We start from the raw sequence: 18,529 nt of genomic DNA, 5'->3' as shown, positions 1-18,529 counted from the left end.
AGCATAACTAAAATCTAAAACACTGACCACAGTGAATGCTGGTGAGGATGTGGAGAAACAGCAACTCTCAGTGACTGCTGGCAGGAATGGAAAATAACACAGCCACTTTTGGAAGGCAGTTTGGTAGTTTCTTACAGAGCTAAACACAGTCTTACCACACGACCTAACCATCACATGCCTTAGTATTCAACCAAAGGAAATAAAAACTTATACAAAACCTGCATATTAATGTCTATAGCAGCTATCTTCGTAAGTGTCCAAACTTGGAAGCAACCAAGATGCCCTTCAGTAGGTGAATGGATAAACTGTTGTACTGTACATCTACAGCGATAAAAAAACAAATGAGCTGTCAAGCCATGAAAGATATGGAAGGCTCTTAAATGCATACTGCTAAGTGAAAGAAACCACTCTGAAATCATTCAATCATACTTTATGATTCTAACTGCATGACACTGTGTAAAAGGCAAAACTATGGAGACAGCAAAAAGATCAGTAGTTTCCAGGAGTCCGGAGGAAGGGATGGATGAACAGACAGAGCACAGAGGATTTGGGAGACAATGAAACTATTTTGCATGATACTGTAATGGTGGATACATGTCATCATACATTCCTCAAAACCCATAGAATGTACGACACAAAGAGTGAGTTCTGATGTAAACTATGGAAACCCACTTTAAGTATAAGACACAGTCTAAAAGTAAAAAAATGGAAGAGATAAATCAAGTTAACACTAACTGAACAGAAGCTAAGTGACTACATTTGTATCCATCAAAGCAGATTTCATAGCAAAGAGTTTTACCAAGAATAGTCATTCATAATTAAACAAGTCAATTCATCAAGACAATATAAGAATCCAAAACATTTTTATACCTAACCACAGAGTTTCAAAATACACACAAAAAAACTGACAGAACTAGAAGGGGAAATAGACAAAACCACAATTATAGAGGTATTTCAACATCCTTCTGTCAATAATTGATAGAACAAAAAGACAGAAAATCAATAGTAACACTCAACTTGGTTTAATTGACATTTATAAACTATTTCTCCCAACAACAGCAGAATACACATTCTTTCCAAGTGCACATGTAACATGTATCAAGATATAATACATTTTGCACCATAAACGTTAAGCCTACAAATAGTAGTATGTTCTCTAACCACATGGAAAAACATTAGAAATCAGTAACAGAAAGATATCTTGAAAAATACCAAATATTTGGAAACTAAGAAACTTCTAAATATTCCATGGGCCAAAAAAGAAATAGAGAAAGTATTATGAACTGAAAGAAAATGAAAATACAACATATCAAGACTGTGGATTCAGTTAAAACAGTACATAGGGGGAAATTTATAGCACTAAACACCTATTTCAAATACCCATAATTTATGAATTACGACTATAAAGAAATGGTTCTCACGTGTGACTTCTCAAGTGGGTATCATACTATAATTACTTTCTTAGCAACACCTGGAGTTTATTTTGAACACTATTGTACTTTACTATAATTCCCTTTGCAGACTAGAAGTTCTCTGCTTTAGAAAAGCAGCAACATGTGGTAGATAAAACAGATTCAAACTGGGTTTGAATTCTAGCCAGGATAGAGAAACCCTGGACTCGTTAACCTTTTCTGAAAGTTTTTTTTTTTTTTCCTGTGAAGAAGGAATAGGACTGCCTATTTCACAAGATTATTTTAAATTGATCATCATGTGCTGATGCTGATGACTAAAAATGTAAATGCAAAACTGTCATATTTTAGTAATAAATAAAAAATGATTAAAAGTTTTTTCTAAAGTTTTATCCATTACCTTGCCACTGGTAATATATCTGCAATTAATTTTAAGAAATTTCTCAGTAAATGCTTCTTCCTCCTCAGAAGTTGAAGATACAACTCGTGCAGGTCGAATACCAGTAAAAGCAGATGAGAGAGTTTCTTCTTTTGGGTGGACTACATCAGGATTCTTTAAAAAAAAAGAAAAAGATAAAGACACTTCAGAGAACCAAATAAAACTAAGCACACTTTTAAATGCAAATGAATAGCTCTCCCCAGTAAGTGTTTTTCCTTCTCATCACATTCTGTAGATCAGCTCAAAACATTTTTATGTAAAAAAATATGGGAAAGAATGTCACTTCTTTTACATTTGGTAAAGACCTCTCATACAGCTTACACTTACATTTTCAATGATTTTTTTAATGGGAATATATATATACTGGTTATAATATATGTGTGTGTGTGTGTGTTTGTGTGTGTATGTACACACACACATACGCATTCAGTTGCTCCTGAATCAAATCACTGGTCCTGATCATTTAATATATCCCTCAGGTGCTGGGAGTAGAGAAAAGGTGAGTGCTTGTCTGTGAAACCTAGGAATTCAGCAGAATCCACTCATTGAAGAGCCTGCTAAAATCTCAAGCTATAAAGAATTTATCAGTACCATTTTACAAAGTATTAATTAGTTAGATCATAGGTTCTTAACTTTTTTGATGCCATGGACCATTCCCACAGTGAAGCCTACAGACCTCCTTTTCAGAATGTTTTTTTTTGAATACTCAAAATAAATATAGAATTACAAAGAAAAACAATTATATTGAAACAATTATCAAAACACTTTTTAATCAGAGATATATTTATTTATAGATATATATGCTTCTTTATTAATACATTAAATAACAAGATTAGTGATGACTCATAACGATAATTTTGAAGTACATGGCCATAAACAACATTCTGTGATATCTACAACAACTCTAAATTGATTTGAAAATATGTGAGTTCTATTGGGGACAAAGTCACAGGTATCCCTGGTGCTTTTCTATAGTTTGCTGCTTATATTCTTAATCTTTAAAAATGTTAGATTTCACTTAAAATTTTTTCTATCCAAGTTCTCATAGTTTTCCCAAAGTTCAATATTCTGTACAAATGTAGGAAGGTTAGACAGATGCCTTTTAATCTTTGTTTTAAATACCTCCACAGAGGCATTTCATACCTTATAAGTAAATGTACAATGCCTTATATAATAGTTTTCATAGTAGCAAGGTTCTTCAGAGCTTTGAACTAAAATTTGCCACTTTGTAATTAATACCTAATAGTTATGATTTGGCCTTCTGAAATCATAAACAAGACTGCTCCCTCTTCAGTCTCACAGACTTTGAGATACTTGAAAAGAACTATCAAATTTTAACGTAACTTTTTCTACTCTAATAAATGGATATAATTCCTTAAATACTGTCCTATATAGGACAGAATTTTTAGACTTCCTTTCTAAATTTCATATACCCTTCCTAAAATATAGGGCTGAATCCCAAGCACTTGGGCAGATACTCAACAGACATTTTTTGAAGGTAGACCAGTTCAGAACACTGCAAAACAGCTACCTTTGATATAATTATATTTTTAAAAAACCTAAAATGGAATTATGTTTTAACAGCTGCATGACACTGTTATAGCATTATCAATCTTTTCATTTTGTGATGCAAACTAATAACTTTACATTCATCCTGTTGTCTCTGGTAGTTACTGTATCTAAGAGTTTTATATCATATATAAATTCATTTAGCACAGATAATTAAATAAGGGACATTAATAATAATATTAATTGACACTTATGAATACCTTTATATTTAAGTATATTATAAAGACCATTTCATTTTCAAATCACTCATAAGGTATATACTATTACCTTAATTTTTAAGGAAACGTATGCTTCGCCAAATTCAGTAACTTGCCCAATGAGTAAGATAAAGCTGAGATGAAAACCCATGTTGCCAACACATGAACTAGTGAGCTTAACTGCACTACTATATGCTTTCCATTTCAAACATTCTTCTAAATGATTGCGTGCAGAGGGGGAAAAAAAAAGCCAATACAGAGCCATCAGAGGGCCCCCTGCAAGCTGGCACAAAGCAATACACAAATTTTGTCTATGACTGTTCAGTTACTCCCAAATCAGGTGACAACAGTATCTACTAAATAACCATATTACTCACAGAAACTGTATCAGGGTACATTGTCAAATATTTTCCTTAAACATATACCTCATAGAACAACATGATCTCTGAGGTTCCCTCAAAGTCTCAAATTCTACAACTCAGTATCAATAGCAATCCCAACTTGTCAAAGTAATCCTATTAAAAAGAATACATGAGATTAGCTTAATGAATGCTCAAAGTATAGCACAAAAGAGTATTTCTTTTAAAAAGATCAAAGTTGTTCAGAGAAATCAGACCTCATTTTAACTTACATACATGTACATGATCCAAAGTATCAGTATCTCTGTATCTCTGTGAATTTACAGATTCTGTTTCTTAATAAGGTGATTTGAATAAGCTTATTTGAGTGCTTTCTGAAGCTTCTTTGTGCAATTTTGTTTTAGCCACTAGGGATGGAAAGGTCCTTAAAAACATAGGATTATAAACATTTATTTACCAAGCCTCAATTGTCACCTCAATTGTTCAAATGTGCAAAAGGAAAGCAATGCTATGACAAGTGACCCAAAAAAGGTTGACTTATGGTCATCTTTTTTGTACAATATGATTAAATATTATATAATTTGTAGAGTATTATTATAAATCATTACCATAAGCTAATTAGCAACTCCAAACTCTCCTTTTCCCATGTTGCCTTGGCTTTATGGAGTTTTTGTTCTTTAGTGATTGAAAATATGTAGAAATGTTCTCTGGTAACACGTAGGTAAGGCATACAAAATTTGAGGAGGAAAAACCATACAGGCACAGAAATACCAACATTTATATTTATTTCATACAACATATATAATATATAATCTAAAATAAAATGTTTATTTTTAAAGCAATGTATATTATGTTTCTTCACTCAATCCAATAAATATGATGGGTACCATTTACTTCCTATAAATTGTTATGTTTAACTATCACTCTCAGAATTTATTTAAACTCCACTTCTTAAGAATTTGAGGCTCTTAAAACAAACATACAGAATAAAATACAATACAAATAAAAAATAAAAATATCAGAGTGAAGAAAAAATAAAATGCAATTTTAAGTGTTGTACTTGGAGTTTTGGATCTGGCACTCAGCTTTTTAGCAACCAGGTTAAAAAGCAAAGAAGGATCAATTTTTAAATTCTAATTATGAGAACAATGCTTGCTTTCAGAATCTAGAAGAAAACTTTCACCCAGTAATTTAACTATTTATTTGTGATGTTACAAATATAGAAATTTCTTCTATAAAGAAATGCTTTCCTAAAATCTATATAAATTCAAAGTCCTACTATGAAGTTTTATATTTTCACATATTTCAAATATAAAATTTTGTTCTAAGAATGTAAAACTAAGGTATAATTATAGCACCATCATTTAAAAAGCACATATTAAAAAAATTATAATTCCCTAATAAACTGCTGGTATTTAAGTTTAAAAGCACCAAAGCTAAATTATATTATACGATATATAGGTAACATATAATTCATGTGTTATTTATACATACGGCATTTATAGTTGTTTAACTTTATTTTAGTATAATATGTAATATATAAGCTTATGTTTATTATATAATAAAGTATATATAATTACATATGAAAACTTAGGTTTAAAAGCATGAAATTTAAAATTTAAAATTTAAAATTATAATTTATATATTATATATCAGATAAAATATATTTTATATATTATATATGTTAGTGATTTTAAATTTATTTTAAGTTTAAATATATAATATTATACACAGAGAGAGAGAGGAAGGAGGTGGAAGTAAGGAAGAAGGGAAAGAGGGGAGAGGCATGTTTGTGACTAGTTTAAGGATGGCACATGTGAGAACAATTTCTGAAGCATATGCTATATTTAATCTCTTCAAACTATACTGATATTTCTAACTAAAATTTTTTTAACTTCTTGCATGTGTGCTATTACTTTAGTGTCTGTTTTTAGGTATATAAGTTCAGGATGTGATTAGTATGATTAAAATAGAGGGAGGTTTATTTTATTAGATTTCACAAATATTCTCAAGATCCCCAAAACCCTGTAAGAAATTAACGTCACTCTTTTATATATTTTCTCATCTATATGTACAGAGAATAGTCACTGAATGTCTTTTTTAAAAAAACCTTATTTGACTAGAGTTAGAAAATCTTCTAAAGTTCCCTGACTAAACAATGTGGTTCTCTTGAAATTTTATAAAAGGCAACGTTATGACACTTCACTGTGTCACCCAAGAAGATATGCTGAAGTCCTAACCCCCTACACATCAGAATGCGATCTTATTTGGAAATCAGCTTTTCACAGATGAAGTGAGTTAAGCTGAAGTCACACAGGAGGAGTAGAGTGGACCCTTAATCCAATTTAATTGGTTTCCTTATCTGAAGAGGAGACCACCATGTGAAGACACAAACACACAAGAAGACAGCCATGTGACTACAAAGGCAGAAACTGGAGTAATCTGTCCAACAAGACAAGGAATGACAAGGACTGTGGGCCAACACCAGATGCTAGAAGAGGCAAGGAAGGATCCTCCCCCACAAGGTGCTTGCCAACATCTTAATTCCAGACACCTAGCCTCCAGAACTGTGAGGTAAGTTTCTGATTTAAATCACCCATTTTGTAATCCTTTGTTACAGCAATCCTAGGAAATTAATACAGGCAAATAATATTTTTTTAAGTTACATAAACAGAAGAACAACATATTAAAAAGTCCAGAGAATCTTAAATATTGAGAAAAAAAAAGCAATGCTTTTGTTCACCTTTTAATCATTTTAAGCAATACTTCCGATTATCTGCTTTACTTTTATTTTTGCTTTGGTAAGCAAAAATGTGCTACATTACTTCCACATAGCTCTTTACTACAAACTTTCTAGTTTCTACAATTTGGGACACATATATTTTAATTTTAGATTGTATGTCTCAGTCACAGAGAATCTGTACTGCTAATCCTTACCCTTTCATCAATTAGTTCAAAAAGTGGTTAAGAATATAACACAAAACCTGGATGTAGACTGTCAGGGTTTAAATCTCAGCTCTACCACTCATTAAGTATGTGACCTTGTGTAAATTACTCATTCTCTCTATGCCTTAGTTTCCTCATTAATAAATGCATAGTAAGTATTTTTTAATGTTAATAGTAACTGTAGCAGAATAATTGCCTATGCTTAAAAAGAAGCTTTTAATGTGCCTAAACTCTATTAATGCTTTATATATTTTCTCCTGTAAGACCTTCTAGGCCTTCCATAGAATCTCTTAGTAGTATTTTTTTTCAAAATTATATTTTCTTACTACCATGAAATATAATTTCAAAATTATATTTTCTTACCACATTATAAGTACTCTACTTTTATTATCATTTAGATTTATTAGAGTATACTAAAGAGTGTTTTATATTAAAGAGAATACAACTATCTGCTAGCCCATCTTTCAGTGGAGTATAGTAACATAAGCAGAAATTTAAAAGTATTTAAAACCATTTCGCTTTTCCATATTATTTATTTAAAATTTTTTTTCCTCTGAATCCCATCCTAAATATATCACACTAGTAGTTCTAGCCTAAAATGGCATTAGCATAATAAATAAATTTAAGATGCAGAGAGGAGAAATCAAAGGAGGTAAACAAACAAAAAAGGTTTTTATATTTACAAAAGAATGTTAAATTAAAAAAATTTTACAAGATGATGATAGTACAAAAGTTACAGGTTTTACTACACTCACAATGATTGAATATTATTACTTATCTTTTTGGGTTGGGTCCAATTATTTACTGATCAATAGTAGTTTCTGAGCTATCAATTTCTAGCTATAAAGTGCTAGTAAAAAAACATGGGCTCTGGACTCATACTATCCGTGTTGGAATCCTAATTCAGGTAAGTAGTCTAGCTTTTCACAATTTTGCTTTAGGGTATGGAACACAAGCTAAATTAACCGAAGGCTACACTGCTCTCCTTTGTCATTGCCCCTTATGAATATATCTCTTTGTTAAGTCCCATGGGAAAATGGCATGGCCATGTTCAAAAAGGTCCAGTAATCGTTTGGTCCAGTATCATTAGAAACTGACTTCCATTTTCGTCGATGATGAGAATAAATGTAATATATTCCTTTCATGTAGTTGTATTCTAAAGTAGTTGTCATTTTTATAAGATAGCCAACAAATAAAACATTTGAAAAAGACCCCATTTCTCCCTCCCTCCCTCACCACAAACACACAGAAAAAAGTCCCTAGGCAAGGAAACAAATAGTTATTAATAATATCATGTCCTTTACTCCATGAGAGAAGTGGAACTAGTCTAATACTAGAGCTTAGGAACTAATAATTCCTAATAATTTATAGGCAAATTAACATTAATAATTTGTGTTTTGTTACCAGTATGCCATTTGGTATCCTAAACTTTGAGTGCAAATTAGGGCAGAGAAAAGGATGTCTCCTAAAATCGGCATAGCAACACAGAAGAATCTCTCACAGAAGTCTAGCCAGTTAATGGAGAAATAACCTTTTACATGTAAACATAATCACTGGGTCATTATGAAAATGGGAAACTATGATTAGTATTACTTTACACAGGAAAGGCACAAAAAAACATAATTCCTGTCAGAGGGATTTTATTCAAAAGTATTAAATAAAGTTTTTTCCTTGGAATTCATTTGTAAAATGTAACATATAGAACATCTATTCCTTTAAAATGCTAGATAAATTAATAAATAATAAAAAATAATAGATTAATATACTATTAGTTACTCTGAATTAATATTCTAAAGAACAACTAAGATAATAATTTTTTTTCTTTTTTTTTCTTTGGCAGTGGGATGTGGGATCTTAGTTCCCCGACCAGGGATCGAACCCGTGCCCCCTGCAGTGGAAGTGCGAAGCCTTAACCACTGGACTGCCAAGGAAGTCCCCATAAATTATTTTTTTAAAGTGTGCCAAAAATGAACTCAAGAGTTTTAAGTATTATATAAACATTCACAGAAACTCAAATAAAAATCAAATTGGACATGGACTTCCTATCATGATACACTCATGTTTGTTAAGTAAAATTCCTTTCTTAGTTAAATTATTATATGATATTTATAAAAGGGCTGATGAATGTCTTTGGATTACTACTACCACCAACAGTGATCAATTTAAGCTGTCTGATTTAATAAGAATGTTTCACTTTAAAAACTGGGATTTACAAATTTAATTAACAAACTAAAAAAGTAAAATTTCGTTCAAGCCATAGGCAAAGTAGGATTAAAAAAATGATGATATATACAAATACCGTGACATTTCTTGATAGCTTTGAAAAGAAGGGAAACTTACAGTGGTCTTATCAAGTTCAGCCTCGGATGATGTTGGTGACAGAGGACTTATGGGGCTTAGAGACGGGGAGCTCTCAACACTGGAGACATATTCAGGATCAGGAACATATAAAACCTGGAAGAAAATATTCACATAAAGATTTAGTCAAACTAAAATATTAATCATCAGATGGTATTCTCTAAGCAAGCACCATTAACAATGATCTTCAGAAATAAATTTTAAAAATTAAAACCTTCAGATTAAAAGAATGTTTATTACTGAAATAACTGTAACAAAATTTTAAAAAAGATATTTAATTTAGATAAGTTTGATAACACAGACTGTGGGCAACAGTGAAGGGAAACAGTAATTCTTATAAATTATGGGTGTTCCTCTTAAAGGACAATTTGTCAACAGCCAGCAAAACTTAAAATGCACATATCCTTTAACTGAACCATTTTACTTCTAGGACTTGACTTCATAGATATACGTGCATATAAAGAAAAAGAGAAACAAACAAGAGTGTTTCCTAGAGCAATGTTTACAATAGCAAAAAAGTAGAAAGTCTAAAGCTTACTGTGCTTGGTCAAACCATAATACAGGCACACCTCGTTTTATTGTGTCACCTTATTGGACTTCGCAGATACTGCGTTTTTTACAAACTGAAAGATTGTGGCAACCCTGTGTCAAGCAAGTCTATCAGTGCCATTTTTTGACTGCATTTGCTCACTTCCTGTCTCTGGGTTACATTTTGGTGATTCTTCCAATATTTCAAACTTTTCATTATTATTATATTTGTTATGGTGATCTGTGATTAGTGACTGCTGCAAAAAGATTATGACTCTCTGAAAGCTCAGATGATGGTTACCATTTTTCAGCAATAAAGTACTTTTAAATTAAGGTATGTACTTTTTTTTTTTTTTTTTTTTTGCGGTACGTGGGCCTCTTACTGTTGTGGCCTCTTCCGTTGCAGACCACAGGCTCCGACGCGCAGGCTCAGCGGCCATGGCTCACGGGCCCAGCCGCTCTGCGGCATGTGGGATCTTCCCGGACCAGGGCACGAACCCGTGTCCCCTGCATCGGCAGGTGGACTCTCAACTACTGCGCCACCAGGGAAGCCCAAGGTATGTACTTTTTTTAGACATAATGCTATTGCACACTTAGCAGACTACAGTGTAGTGTAAATATAACTTTTATACACACTAGGAAACTAAATAATTCTATGACTTGCTTTATTGTGATACCTGCTTTACTGCAGTGGTCTGGAACCAAATCCACAATATTTCCAAGGCATGCCTATATATTAATAGAGTGCAATACTTTACATATATGAAAAAGTCTTAGATTGAGTTATGCTTAAATAGAACATTTTTCCAGAATCAAAGTTATTTATTTTTTTTTAAAGAAGAAAGAAAGGCTAGAATATTTTTGGAAGGGGATACATATTGGTAACTGTGGTTGCTTCTGGAAAAGGAAACTGTAAGTCTGAGATAAACTACCTTTAAAAAAGTTTGAATTTTTTATCAGGTACATGTACTGCTTTGAATAGTTTTTAAAGCTCTTTAAAACTATATTTGAAAAGACAGAAGTTATTTTCAATATGTATTAAGAAAAATTCACATGGATATAAGTGACATTTAATTTTCTATTCTAGAACCAATGTGATTTGTTCAAAGTATGCATAAAATTACTCTTCTTAAATTAACTATTGCAATGGATACTTTTTGTCTTACAACTGATGCTGCTTCTAACCATCAATGCATTAAAAAAAAAGATACCTGTCCAGTAACAACTGCTCGGGAGAATAACTTATTTAACTGAACAAGTTCGTTGGGCGTTGTATCAAATTTCAGGGCTATACTATTCAAAGAATCCCTTGATTCAACCTGTTTAAGAGAAAAAGAAAATCTGTTAAAACAGAAAAACTAAACCATGAGGTTTAATGATCATTAATATGTCTATGGACCAATTTTACATTTGACTAATAACTGGTATTTCCATCTTTAGAGATAGGATAACTTGACAAATTTTGTGTTTGTTAGCAACTGATCTCAACCTATTATGATACAGAGTATATGCTTTATCATAATACATTACAATTACATGTAGGCCTCTACTTCAAGCAATTTCAAAATACAAAATATAATTTTCAAAACACAAACAAGTGATTTTTATTTTACAAAGATTTTAAAATATAGTTTGTAAAACATATGTAACTTCTAGAAGCTAATTTTACTTTAGCAAAGTATGCCTGTATTAAACTTAAACTTAAAGTGCTGTTTCTAATGATCTTTACATAATCTGCCATTTAAATAGATAAATTAGAAAATATATTTGAACCAAAGCTGAGGAATATGTTTTTGAATCAGTATATTTTAATGATCATATTTATAGAAATCTTAAATCATGGGATTTAATTGTCAATTATCCTGAAAGAAAAAGTCATTTGATCAATGTATTCCTTCAGAGTTCTCTATATATAAAGCATCTCTGTAGAGAATGATAAAGTCCAACGAAGTGGTTTTAGTGTATAAGGGATTTACAATCTAGTTAGAAAATAAGAAAGACAAAAAAGGTTATATAAAAGATAAAGAGCAATTTAAATGAAACAACAAATGCAACAGAAGCTCTGAGCAGACAGAGCAACATATTTGCTCCAAATTGTCCAAGAAAGACTTTATGGAAAAGATTTAAAGCTATCTTGAAGAAGGGGCAGGAATTTGAGAAGTAGAGAGAAGGGAAGAACATTCAAAGTGAAGAGAACAGAACTGACATATCAGGAGACAGGAAAGAACAAAACACATTTGTGGGATACTGTCTCTTCCTCCTAAACCATCCAGGGTACACTCATGAATTTAGGGTTTTAGGAAGGTAAGTAGAGCCAAATCTCAAAAAAGGATGAGATTGAAAGGGCATTTTGAATTAGACTGTAAAAGACTTTGAAAATCAGGAAAAGTAGATATGTATGTGGGGGTAAACAAACAAACAAACAATAAATATATATTTTTTTCTTTAATAGTTTTGTAAAACCAAATTGATGCCAAAGACACAGACTAATAATCCAGCTCTGCTCTCTTCTTCCATGCACACTTTCTCATCTATGAAATGCGATGGTATGTCACCTACCTCATTGAGATAATGTATGTAAAAGCTCTCTATAAACCAATTTTACTTTGCAGAAACATCTGGAAGTTTACAAAGTTCATATTAATTAACACACATTTCATCTTCACAATGATCCTATCAGTTGTGGTAATGAAAGCAATAAAAACACCAATATGAAGCAAGGAAGTTAGGCCGAGTGGCATCTTCGATTAGTGGCTACAGGTCTATGATTAATGACACAAGAGAATGGATGCAGAAAAACCAATGTAATACTACAGCAGCAGATCATCTTTAAGGTCACACAAATGTAAAGAAAGAGATAAAGGTATAAGATTTTCAGATAAGACTCAAGAGAAAACAGGAATGGATTGAATGAGGTTGTAATAGAGCAGTAGTTGTATTACGTCAGAGGTGCAAACATTAATGATCAACTGATGCTAAATCCAAAAATTCCAACCTGGATGAACAACAGATTGAAGGAAAATGGAAACAAGAAAATAAAGCATTAGGCAAGGATGAAGAAAAAATTGGTAAAAGGTTTGCTATAATTTGTTACATATGAAGTGGTGGTAGGAAATGTAAGCATCTAGAAAGGCAGAAATAGAAAAAAGTTTGGGTCTTACTTCATACAGTAAAGTTCTTAAGCTCTCCAAGTTGCAGAATGTAAATGGGAAAGTGAAAAGATACAAGGAACCACTCACATTTGGAATCAACAAGAGCAGAACAACCAGTGAAAGAGGTGTAAGATACAGTCAAAATGTTAGCAAGAACAGGGCAAGGAAGCATAATGAGAGCAAAATGTAGTACAATTAGTTTCAAGAATAAATTGAGAAAGGAGAGTATATAATCAAAGAAATAATGGCTGATAATTTTCCAGAATTTATGAATGGCATGATTCCTTAGAGTGAAGAAACACAATAAGTAAGATAAAAATTTGTCTGAATCTAGACTTATCACAGTGGCACTATAGAACTGTAAGGACAAGAAGTAAACTTCAAAAAACAATCTAAAAAAAGAAGACTGCCTAGAAATGAACAAAAATAAAAAATGCAACAGAAGGGCATAAGATAATAGATAACTACATTCAAAGTGCTGACAGAAAATAACTGTTAACCTAATAATCTATAGGCAGCTCAACTACCAGGAATGAGGGTGCAATGAAGACTTTTCAGACGCTGCCTGATTATCCATTCACAGATCCTCACTGAAAGATACATTAAAGAACATTGAGAAGGAAAGTAAAACCAGAAAGAAGGAACAGTAAGTGTTATGCAACAACAAAGAAAAAGCCACCAGGTTTGATAATTAGAAAATCATTAGTGACCGTGGACAAGGCTTTCGGTAGAATGGTACAGGGATATTAAATTAACTAGGAAGAAAATGGTTATGTATAGCATTTTCAAGGTCTACTTGATCCTACTGAAAGTAATTTTATAGTTAAAAACTAGGCGTGTATGTGCGTACATAAACACATATGTAATATATATGTATGATTTTAACTTTAAAGCTATCTAAGGTACAATGACTAATTTATACTATATTTAGGTGGTCTGGAAATACATTTAAGCTAAACCATAAATATTTTAGAATAAGTAAATGTTGAGAGTACACCGTGATATTAAAAGATTTCAAAAGAAATATAGAAAAATATATTTTTCCCAAATATAAAAATCATGTTATGTACCTTATATAAAGATATTATATGAAGATCTTACAAATTATAATAAGAATAGAAGACAGTAATATCTTAGTTTTAGAAACACATCTGTTTCTTTCTTTAGGATATGGCATCGGGAATAAACAAAGGGATAAAAAATGAAAACAAAGATCTCCTAGAGGATGTTTTATAACTTTTCTTATCAGTAACTGATTATTTCCCAAAGGTCATTTATAACATAAGAAAAAATATATAGTAATTCCTCAGTATCCCAGGGGATTTGTTCCAGGATCCCCACAGATATCAAAATCCATGGGTGCTTAAGTCCCTTATATAAAATGGCATAGTTATTTGCATATAACCTACACACATCCTCCATATACATTAAATCATCTCTAGATTACTTATAATACCTAATACAATGTATGCAAATAGTGGCCAGTAAGGGAAATTCAAGTTTTGCTTTTCGGAACTTTCTGGAATTTTTTTTCCCCGAATATTTCCATCCATGGTTGGCTGAATCCATTGATGCAGAACCCAAGGATACAAATGGCCAAGTTTCAATTAACCTTTGCCCAAAATAATGGTTCTTAATTTAAATTTAAATTTGCTACCGATAACACAAGTTTTATTGAATTACAAGAAAAAAATTGGTAAACTCCTGAATTCAAAACCAACTAAACTTTTGTAATTCTTCAAAACCACAGGATTGCATATGTAGATAACATCTTATGCCTCATGCCTACATTCTTATGTCTTAATAAACACTAATGAATACATCAAACTACATTACTCAATATTTTACTGTCTGAATTTATATTCTCAATTTCTCAATCATGCAGAGAAGGTACAAGCACACTCAAGTTTATAATATGTTTAAGAGGAGATTCTTTTGATAGTAGTAAATATAATTCTACCTTAAATTATCTGGTTTCAAACCTTTTTAAAATACTTAAAATCTCAAACTGTCAATTATACAGTATATGAAAATAAAGTATAACTCAAGGTTTTGATAATTTGTTCAATTTTTAGAATTTATGAAAAATAATCAAGACTCAAACCAAGATTGGAAGACTTCATGATGACAAAAATGTATAAATTGTTTCAACTTGCTATTTTAATACAGTTACAATAACATATTAGAAAAACATAAAATAACACAAATTAAGCTCAGTTAAAATAACAGATTTTTAACATGTTAAAATTATCTAACAACATTTACATTCAATCAAAGCAGCAGCACATCACAGACTAAAGTACATATCTCACTTCAGTTTTCCATAGTAACCAGAAATGTGGAAAGCTGAATGCAAGGAAATTTGAGGGTCATTTCAAGAACATAGAAACTTAGCCATAAAACAGTGCAAATAATCTAATGTGAGAGGTTATTCTGGAAAATTAATATCAACTTGTTTTTTCCGTATTCTATCTGCCATTTTCATTATCGTTAGCACTGCTGGGAATATAATGAAGATCACATTTCTAAAAAAGTAAATATTTCCCTAAAAGTCTAACCTAATAAAAAATTATTGTACCACAGGAACTTTAACTCCAAGTAAATTATCATTTTGTTAAATTTGCTAGAATAATTATGTTTATATCACACTTAATAACATTTTTCTTTAAGGAAAAAAAATCCCAAAATACAGTTAAGAACTGAAGTATCATTATTATTAGTAAAACAGTTATCGAAAGTGGTGTACAGATTTTTAAAATAAGGCAATTAGGAACCTTTGTCTTATTTACAGCATAAGCAAAGAATGTCTCAAATAAGACCATCACAAAGAGAAATCAGCTTTTTCAAAACAAATAACTTACAGTATATTCAGTAGTCCCTTTGGGTTTCTGAAAAGACATTCTTCTCCCATCTTTCTTGTCTAGGGTCTTCTTTTGGCCAGTGTCTGAAAAAAAAAATGATGCAAAACCCTATTAAATTCATTTTCCTTTCACAGTAATGTCAAGGACTGCTAAATAGAGCTCACTGGGCAGGTATCTACTGGATTCACCAGTAATACAGCTTGCTACTTAGGATTCTCTACTCTAAAATACAACCGAGTATCAAAATAAGTAAATGTACTTCCTTCCTGCTTGCTTTACGAACTGACCAGTATGAAACACTATTAATAACTGGAAGTCAATTCAAAACCTAAGTAACTCTCAGCTGAAAGGAAGGTATTAAAAAGTAAATTAAGGGCCATATCTTTCAACACATCTAACCTGATTATAATAAAACTATATTTGAAGATTTTAACCAAACCAAGTCTGAAATATGTAACATTAATCTTCACAGTGTCTCTACTTCTACAATCATAGTAAAAGACAGAGTCGTCTCTATGGAATTGTATTAAATTACTGAATTCCTTACATATACCATGAAGTAGATTACGATACTCTTTCATATACAAACATACTTTTATGCACTTCATTTCAGATAGAGTGCCAACTATTTTTCACTTGCTTATCAAGACATTTCACTTGAACACATCATTACCACCAAGTTTATGGTATCTGTTTTAGTTTAAATTTTGCACTAATGTTAATCTTCTCATCTATACTTCATGTAACAGATTGCACTGAACTGATAAAATACCACTCCTATCTAAACAATTTTAAATAAAATCAATCTCTAAAAAACTAATAAAAAACTCAAAACTGAGTAAGATAGTAAACATAGCAAAATGCTATACTCACACTCAATTTTTATAAGATTAAAACAGTAATTTTCAAAGAAAAATTAGTTCTACCTAAGCCTAAAGAATCTAGAAAATATCTACTTCATTGTTCTCCACCTATCCAATCTTTTTTTTTTTTTTTTTTTTTTTTTTTTTTTTTTTGCAGTACGCAGGCCTCTCACTGCTGTGGTCTCGCCCGTTGCGGAGCACAGGCTCCGGACGCTCACGCTCAGTCAGCGGCCATGGTTCACGGGCCCAGCCGCTCTGCGGCATGTGGGATCTTCCCGGACCGGGGCACGAACCCATGTCCCCTGCATCGGCAGGTGGACTCTCAACCACTGCGCCACCAGGGAAGCCCCACCTATCCAATCTTTTTTTTTGTTTTGGTTTGTTTTTTTTTTTTTTTTTTTTTTTTTTTTTTTTTTTGCATTACGTGGGCTTCTCACTGCTGTGGCCTCTCCCGTTGCGGAGCACAGGCTCTGGACGCGCAGGCCCAGCAGCCATGGCTCATGGGCCCAGCCGCTCTGCGGCATGTGGGATCTTCCCAGACCGGGGCACGAACCCATGTCCCCTGCATCGGCAGGCAGACTCTCAACCACTGCGCCACCAGGGAAGCCCTATCCAATCTTTTTTTTTTTTTTTTTTTTTTTTTTTTTAAATTTATTTATTTATTTATGGCTGTGTTGGGTCTTTGTTTCTGTGCGAAGGCTTTCTCTAGTTGTGGCAAGCGGGGGCCCCTCTTCATTGCGGTGCACGGGCCTCTCACTATTGCGGCCTCTCTTGTTGCGGAGCACAGGCTCCAGACGCGCAGGCTCAGTAATTGTGGCTCACGGGCCTAGTTGCTCCGCGGCATGTGGGATCTTCCCAGACCAGGGCTCGAACCCGTGTCCCCTGCATTGGCAGGCAGATTCTCAACCACTGCGCCACCAGGGAAGCCCCCTATCCAATCTTAATTGACATTTTGACCATACTAGAGTTTGCTTATATATATCTAATTAGCTCAGTTGGGTGAATGGTTCTAATGAAGCATTAACAATAACAAAAATAGCATTAATAATCAAGTCTGAATCCGAAAGAAGTCAGTTAGCTCTGCGATATTTAAAAAGGCTGTCCTAGGGCTTCCCTGGTGGCGCAGTGGTTGAGGGTCCGCCTGCCGATGCAGGGGACACGGGTTCGTGCCCCGGTCTGGGAGGATCCCACATGCCGCGGAGCGGCTGGGCCCGTGAGCCATGGCTGCTGAGCCTGCGCGTCCGGAGCCTGTGCTCCGCAACGGGAGAGGCCACAACAGTGAGAGGCCCGCATACCTCAAAAAAAAAAAAAAAAAAAAAAAAAAAAAAAAAAAAAAAGGCTGTCCTAAAACCTTCCTGATCACCCAGGCTAAGCCAGATCTCTGTTATTAGTCACAGAGCATCTTTGTCTCCTTCACAGCATCTGGCACAGTTTAAAGTTTCTTTTTAAATCTCTCCCACTAAACTGTAACCTATAAAACACCGTGCTTGCTTTGTTTACAACGACTCCTCAGTGCCTAACAAAGAGCCTGACACAAGGTAAGCATCACATTTGAATGAACTAATGTTTTGAAGCTACAACTTGAACTTTACCTAGAACTGCCACAATTCTTATAGCCATTTTTTTTAAAAAGAAAAGTGGACAAAGGAAAAAAATATATATATACCGTCTGGCTGTAGAAAAAGAGGCATTTTTCTAAAGGTATGGTGAGAATGCAAAATGGTACAATTCTTAGTGAAAGACAATATTTTTGCTTATCACTATATTCTAATATTTTCTCCAATGAACAGCATATATGTGAATTTGATTTTTTGTGATAAAACATTAAAACTACTTTTAAATAAATTT

At 32.8% G+C, this 18,529-nt stretch overlaps 1 protein-coding gene across 7 annotated transcripts in view; it reads right to left on the bottom strand.

Annotated features, from left to right (window-relative positions):
* The window catches only part of OXR1 (oxidation resistance 1), a 445,571-nt gene that overhangs the window by 61,595 nt on the left and 365,447 nt on the right, over positions 1–18,529 (bottom strand). For all 7 annotated transcript variants that reach the window (XM_081258120.1, XM_081258119.1, XM_081258121.1 and 4 more), the window contains 4 exons: positions 15,819–15,901; positions 11,017–11,124; positions 9,260–9,373; positions 1,810–1,962 (listed from right to left, as the gene is read on the bottom strand). In XM_081258120.1, coding sequence (XP_081114246.1) covers positions 1,810–1,962; positions 9,260–9,373; positions 11,017–11,124; positions 15,819–15,901 — 458 coding nt within the window. The remainder of the gene's footprint in view (positions 1–1,809; positions 1,963–9,259; positions 9,374–11,016; positions 11,125–15,818; positions 15,902–18,529) is intronic.

The sequence above is a fragment of the Mesoplodon bidens genome (assembly GCF_964165515.1).
Source record: "Mesoplodon bidens genome assembly, chromosome: 16".
Classification (NCBI taxonomy): Eukaryota; Metazoa; Chordata; class Mammalia; order Artiodactyla; family Ziphiidae; genus Mesoplodon; species Mesoplodon bidens.
The sequence above is the reverse complement of the archived record's forward strand: the minus strand, read 5'-3'. Positions and strand labels throughout refer to the sequence as shown.